This window comes from Camelina sativa, chromosome 14 (genome assembly GCF_000633955.1).
Source record: "Camelina sativa cultivar DH55 chromosome 14, Cs, whole genome shotgun sequence".
In the NCBI taxonomy this organism is placed as follows: domain Eukaryota; kingdom Viridiplantae; phylum Streptophyta; class Magnoliopsida; order Brassicales; family Brassicaceae; genus Camelina; species Camelina sativa.
In genome coordinates, this window is record NC_025698.1 from 19325726 (window position 1) to 19332869 (window position 7144).

General features: G+C 39.9%; 2 protein-coding genes across 3 annotated transcripts in view; both read left to right on the forward strand.

Moving 5' to 3' along the window:
• LOC104742005 (FHA domain-containing protein PS1-like) overlaps nucleotides 1-4910 on the forward strand; it is a 7196-nt gene extending 2286 nt beyond the window's left edge. The window contains exons 4-8 of the mRNA XM_010462963.2: nucleotides 212-256; nucleotides 427-2883; nucleotides 2964-3099; nucleotides 3344-3711; nucleotides 4450-4910. Coding sequence (XP_010461265.1) covers nucleotides 212-256; nucleotides 427-2883; nucleotides 2964-3099; nucleotides 3344-3711; nucleotides 4450-4710 — 3267 coding nt within the window. The 3' untranslated portion in view covers nucleotides 4711-4910. The remainder of the gene's footprint in view (nucleotides 1-211; nucleotides 257-426; nucleotides 2884-2963; nucleotides 3100-3343; nucleotides 3712-4449) is intronic.
• LOC104742006 (bromodomain-containing protein 4-like) overlaps nucleotides 5736-7144 on the forward strand; it is a 4732-nt gene continuing 3323 nt past the window's right edge. For both annotated transcript variants that reach the window (XM_010462964.2, XM_019235311.1), the window contains exons 1-3: nucleotides 5736-6088; nucleotides 6520-6610; nucleotides 6887-6954. In XM_010462964.2, the coding sequence (XP_010461266.1) occupies nucleotides 5867-6088; nucleotides 6520-6610; nucleotides 6887-6954 (381 nt within the window). In that variant the 5' untranslated portion in view covers nucleotides 5736-5866. The remainder of the gene's footprint in view (nucleotides 6089-6519; nucleotides 6611-6886; nucleotides 6955-7144) is intronic.

Sequence of the window (7144 nt, forward strand, 5' to 3'; positions counted from 1 at the left end):
TTTTTTCGATTTAGTTCATGGGACATGGGTTAGGGATCTGAGAGTTGAGCCACATGCTTGTGTCGAGGTTGAAGAAGGTGATACGATTAGGATTGGTGGTTCAACTAGGATCTATAGGCTTCACTGGATTCCGTTGAGCCGTGCTTATGATTTTGAAAATCCGTTTGTTTCACCACTTGATGCGTCTATGGTGATGGAGCAAGAAGAAGAGAATATAATGATTGAAGCAGAGAGTCTAGAGGTTGCAAAACATCAGGTTCGATCTTCTCTCCTGTGTTTCTTGCTTCAAGTGTTTGAAACGTGCCTTTAGGTTCCTTACTGCAGTGAACCTTTTGTTTTTAATTTAGCTGTTCTTATTTTGCTTTTGTTCTATAGTTATCTGATGTTGCTTCTTTAGCCTAATGGTGTACTATTCCTTTACTGCAGTCACTAGTGAATACTGGATTAAGTGATGATGGAGATCTACATCTGGATGTGACGTCAGAAGGAACTGGATCATCAGTCCCTAGTGAGGATGAGGATACATATGTTACCACGAGGGAGATGTCGTTGCCACTTGCGTTTCCAAGTGTTTTGGCACTAGCTGGAGATTCTGCCAGGTCACAAGAGCTTCAATTCAAAGAAGATTTGCAGACTTCAACAGAGTGGGACTTAGATGTTTTAGAAGCCGGGGAAGATAAGCCAAAGAGCAGCTCCTCCCCAAGTAAGCAGCAGAGTGGTGGCTACCTGGAGAGATTAGGTTGTTCTGACCTTCTTGTCGCTGCAGAGGCTGATGAGTGCAATGTCAGAGGAGATGGAGGTTTGCATCTGAATGTGATTTCAGAGAGGATGGAATCATCAGTGCCAAATGAGGAGGATCCATTTCTAGTTGCAAAGGAGACTTTATCGCTACAACTCTCAACAGATTCCATTAATTTAGAAATACTACGGCTCACGGAAGATGTTCAGGCGTCACCAGAGTTGTCCATAAGTAGTGTAGAAGTCAACGCAGAAATTCCAAGTAGTGGCTGCTCCCCAAGTAAGGGAAAGATTGATGACTGCTTTGAGGCTTCTAGTTGTTCTGCACCTGAGTTGACTATAAAGGTTGAGATTCTGAGCCTTCATCCAGAAGTCAGTGAAGAAACTGAGTTAGTCACAAAGGAGGTTATGGAAGCATCTGCTAAACCACTAAGTAAGGCTGATAATATGAGTCACGAAGAAAATAGAGAAACTGAGGTCTCAAGGCAAGTTATTGCAGTATCTCCCAATTCCTTCTCTCAAGCTGAGCCAACTTTGGAAATTTTAACTGATGAAGCTCCAGGCCTCCTAGGTTCTGAAGTCCTAAGTGAAGTGGCAGTAGATACTGAAATTGAGAACCTACTACATCAAAAAAGCAATGCAGAAACAAAGGCTGATATTCAGAATCACAAAGACAATGGAGAAAGTGAGGTCTCAAGGAAAGTTATTGCAGTATCTACCAAATCCCTCTCTCAAGCTGAGACAACTTTAGAAATTTTAACTGAAGAAGCTCGAGGCCTTGAAGTCCAGAGTGAAGTAGCCATAGAGACTGAAAGGGAGAACGTACTACATCAGACAAGCAATGGAGAAGCCAAGGTTGGTTCAAGACAAGTCAGTGAAGTATCTGATTGTTTGTCCGCTGGAAACGAAGGTCTTTCAAGAATCAATACCGAAGATATCCAAAGTCTATGCTCGAGTTGGCAGCCAATGCCTGAGAGTGAAGTTGGGGCTCAATCTGAGATCTGGAATGATGTGAATTCTGCAGGACATCAGAATACAAAATCAGGAATGACCAGAGAGATTGGAAAAATATTTGATGAAGGGAGCAGCTCGTGCCTTTCTGAGGTCCAACAAAGTGGTTCACAAATTTTCTTGTCAACATCAAATCAGAAACCCAAACCAGAACTGTCAATTGGCTCTGGGAGATCTGAAAAATATTACAGCCTAAGCGAAATTAAGGGTGAAGAAAGTACTGATAAATGGTGTCCAATTCTTTCAACCTTGGCGGCAGAAACCTTTGGGGATACAAAACCGATTGAAGAACTGCCTTCTGATGAAACTGGAAGTCAAGAAAACCAGACGCCACAAACATATACTGATAGAGATGATGTACTGTCTGAGATGGATAGCTCAAGCACATGCAACATTTGGTCTAGGAGAGGAAAAGCTGCTTCTGTTCTTCAGATCCGGACCAACAAGAGTGAAGGAAAGCAACAGTATACTGGGAAACAACCAAAAGACAAGTTTCATAGAAGACAGGCTCTAAGTGACAAGTCTATTTCTCTCACTGTTCATCATGGTGCAGAAAATCTGGAACCAGAGATCTTTACTCCTGACAAGGAGAATCTCAGCCCAAGTTCTCATATGTTAAAAAGATTACAAGAAATTGGTGACGTGAAAGATAGCAAGAGCTCTTCAAAGCTTTCAGGAAGATCATGCTCGTCACTGGTTCATTCAAAGCTTTCAGGAAGATCATGCTCGTCACTGGTTCATTCCAGTATCGCTATTGTTGCTTCAGAGGCATTCGCAGAACCAGAAATATTTACCCCAGATAAGGAGAATCTTACCCCAAACTCTCATATGCTAAAACGTTTGCGAGAATTTGGTGATTTTAAGGGTACAAAAGGCTCCTCCTCTAAAGCCACACGTAAACCATTCTTTGATCATTTGGAAGCAAATGTGATGGCAGAACAGAAACCAGAAGATCTACAGAGCATGAGCAGCAAATCGAAGGTGAAGCATGAGCCTGTGGCACTGAAGAAGAAAGCTGAACGGGTGCCTTTTCAACCTCTACTTGACAAATCTTCTTCCCAAAGTCAGTCATACACTGAGGCTTCTACTGCATCAGCGAGGAACAACAATTCTAGAGGCATTCGTTCTTCTTCTGTAAGTCCTACTTAACTCGATTGTCCTCTATTGATCCTTTGTGTAGTTTTTATACTAATCATTAGTTCACTGTGTTTTAGGTCCTTTCTGATGGAAAGAGCAAGATGAAGTGGACCATTGTGCTGGACACTTCTTCACTCTTGGATAAGGAGTCTAGGAAGCCACTGCACCTACTACAAGGTCTCAAGGGGACACATCTGGTCGTACCAAGAACAGGTAAAAATCCCACAAACCTTAAATCTCTGCCTCCATTTATTATATATCATACACAGATAATAGTTTCTATATTCACTTAAAGCACTAAAAACAACCACATAAGCATTTACTTTTTCTATATGACAAGGCTGTAAACGAATATGGAACATGAATCTATCATACAGATCTGGAAAAAGTTCTCTGCAATCACTTCTGACAATCTTTACCATTAGAACCATGCCTAACATTTGGTTTCATTAATCAGTGTTAAGGGAATTAAATGAGGTGAAGCGCAGTCGCAGTCTTCTCTTCAGAAGAAGAACAGAGATGGCTTCTTCAGCTCTGGATTGGATCGAAGAGTGTGAGGTTAATTCAAAATGGTGGATTCAAGTCCAGAGCCCATCAGAGGAAACCAAAGCAACTGCACCGACCCCACCAGTCACTCCTCAGTCAAATGGCTCGTTGGCATTCCCGTTTTCACTTCACTGGAACACTTATGCACCAGAGATCGATTCTCCTACATCAGAAGATCAGGTCCTAGAATGTGCTCTTCTTTATCGAAACCGTAACCGTGACGAAAAACTAGTTCTTCTTAGCAACGATGCAACGCTCAAGATCAAAGCCATGGCAGAGGTAAATTTGCATAACAAGATTCCATATTTTGAAATCAGNACAGGTAAAAATCCCACAAACCTTAAATCTCTGCCTCCATTTATTATATATCATACACAGATAATAGTTTCTATATTCACTTAAAGCACTAAAAACAACCACATAAGCATTTACTTTTTCTATATGACAAGGCTGTAAACGAATATGGAACATGAATCTATCATACAGATCTGGAAAAAGTTCTCTGCAATCACTTCTGACAATCTTTACCATTAGAACCATGCCTAACATTTGGTTTCATTAATCAGTGTTAAGGGAACTAGATGAGGTGAAGCGCAGTCGCAGTCTTCTCTTCAGAAGAAGAACAGAGATGGCTTCTTCAGCTCTGGATTGGATCGAAGAGTGTAAGGTTAATTCAAAATGGTGGATTCAAGTCCAGAGGCCATCAGAGGAAACCAAAGCAACTGCACCGACCCCACCAGTCACTCCTCAGTCAAAGGGATCATTGGCATTCCCGTTTTCACTTCACTGGAACAATTATGCACCAGAGATCGATTCTCCTACATCAGAAGATCAGGTTTTAGAATGTGCTCTTCTTTATCGGAACCGTAACTGTGACGAAAAACTAGTTCTTCTTAGCAACGATGCAACTCTCAAGATCAAAGCCATGGCAGAGGTAAATTTACATAACAAGATTCCATATTTTGAAACCAAGCACTCTGTGTAGTGTAGTAAATAACGTTTTGGTTTTGATTCTAGGGTGTGATATGTGAGACGCCACATGAGTTCTACGAGAGTCTGGTGAATCCTTTCTCAGAGAGGTTTATGTGGACAGAGAGCACGCCGAGAGGACGGACTTGGAGTCATCTAGACGACGTCGTGTTGAGAGAAAGGTACAACAACCGTGCTTGTAGAAGAAAGTCAACATACAATGGAGGAGGAAGAGGAGAGAGTGGTGCAGCAGCTAAAGGCTTGAAGCTCATATTGCTCCATAACTCTCACTACGGCCACACTCATTGATGACGCTTCATCATCATCATCATCATCATCATCATCCATCACTATGGCGACAGTTCCTTCTGTCCAACTAAGCCAAATAATTCTACTCGCTTACTCATGGTAAACATATGGAATAGTGTTTTTAGAATGAATGACATTTCTATAATGTGGCTGCTACTATTATTATGACTTTTCTAATTTTTTAATTGTGGAATCCAACGATAGAGATCGTCACTTTACGAAATTAGAATATTGGATAAAATCGTACAGCTTAGATATCGACCATACAATTTGCCAACATGCTTTCAAGTAATCACCGTGTTAATTAACTCTTTTTGCGGTGTGGTAACGACTTTTCAAAACATGAAAAGGGACAAGTGTCTTATTTTAATTTATCAACATTAATGTTAGAATCTTGCACATCTTACACATATTCAACCCATGATGCCTCGGTGAGTTTGCGACACCTTAGTTTAACTTTGCAAAATAAATAAATAAAAAGGCGACACTTGAACTGGAGATTTAAGTTTTAGAAACTTCAGATTCAGTGTTTTGAAGAAATAACAAACGTCGTTCATGTAATCAACTCGCACTTTTTCAACTTTTTAAAGAATTACAATGACGTTTATGGAAAAATGTGATTGTGTTAACCTAGTACCCCCTTATAGATGAGGCACCAAAGTTTTCTTAGCAAGGATCTATTTGAGTCGGCAACAATATCAACAACAGCTCCATATTCAAATTCTATGGTAGACCCTTAGAGCCATCTATAGTGAGTCTCTCTAGATGACCACATCGGAGTTGAGCCAATGTAGTTGATGAACTATATCGGATATACAGTAGTGAATTACATTATATGAATGCCTCTATATATCAGATTTACAAGCTAAACAAAAACAAACCGACGCTAGAAAGATTGTGCCAGGACCAAAACGATATCACAGGTTATATTAAAAATCTCATGTTTTATTAGAAAGCCCAACAAAGCCCAATAAGCTTTTGCTTTCTGAGGAGACAAAACAGTAAAACGCAACGACCATCAGACGTTGAACCCTTCCCCTCTTCACCGCCGTTGAAACTCCCCCGTTCACCACCAAAATCAAAGCTTTTGCTGCGGTTTCCAAACTTAAGGTTTGTCGGATTCCCAATTGTGGGAATCTCGTTTTCTATTGTTCTAATGGCTGTATGGCGTATCATCAATCGTTCGTTTCTCAAATACGCATCAAACCAATTAACAAGGAGGAGCTACACTCAAGTTTGTCTTGCTTCTAACACCTCGCTTACTCATGCTGTGAAACAGACAACAAAGTTGTCTTTTTTTGACATCCCAAATTCAGATATCTGTACAAGACCTTCTAATATCTTCCAAAATCTCAGATTCCTTGCTACTTCAGCTCAGGTACTCACTCTGTGTTCTTCTTCTATCTTGTTTCTATGGTAGCTATGCTATTCATTTAGTCGTAGCTTCGATTTTTTTTCTTCCATTTTTGTATATATATATATCTATGGCTTTCCAATTTCTTCTAGTTTGGCTAATTTGAAAAACGGTAGCTTTGCAATTTCTTATTTATGTGCTAGCTATGCAATTTTAGATTGTTTCTGGGATGGGATCGTTGCGTTTTTAGATTGCATTAGATGATGCGTATGGAAAGATCTGGAACTCTACAAGATGTTGCTTTTTATATTGTGTTCAGCGACATTAGATTTGTCGATGTTATAAGTGAGTGAGAGAGCAAAATGTTTTGGTTCAGAGCTGTTATATTGTAGTATGTCCTATAATCTTGATGTCATAGTTGTTCTTAACTTTGTATATCGATGATCTTGTTCAAGTCACGGAAGAAGGAAGAGGAAGCTGACTCCGATGGTCCACGTCTCAATGAGAAGATTACTGGCGAGTTTGTTAGATTGGTTTCCGAGGAAGGTTAATATTATTTCATTTTTTTCTCCTTTTATGTGGAAATTTGTAGCAATGTACAAATAAAGAAAGAGCGAAAGAATTTGTTTGTATTTTCGGTGAAGTTATCTTTAGATGGAGGCAGTTAAAAAAACTTTTGCTCTTGTACATTTTACTAAAGAGATGGGTGACATATGTGAGAAGTCCAAAATACAGCTTTCGAATTCATTAGGTATATACAAAAATGGATTTCAGAGGATTCTTAGAATCATGAATGTGTGATATCGTTTTATCATTATGCAGGACACTCTGTTGTGTCTCTGAGAGAAGCTCTCAGACGGGCGAAGGAGCTCGAGTGTGACTTAGTTGAGGTAACTTGTTACTTGAAACATGATTGCAACTTGAGATCTTTGGTAAATTCTGTTTTGATTTGTATGTCTTCATGGTGCCCAGTTTGTATCTTTGTAAAATGTTCTTATGCCATGTGTCTCCTTTTCTGAAAGAAATGCGGTAGTCGTCATGGGTAGTATGATGATATTCATAGTCTACTTCTGGCTGCCA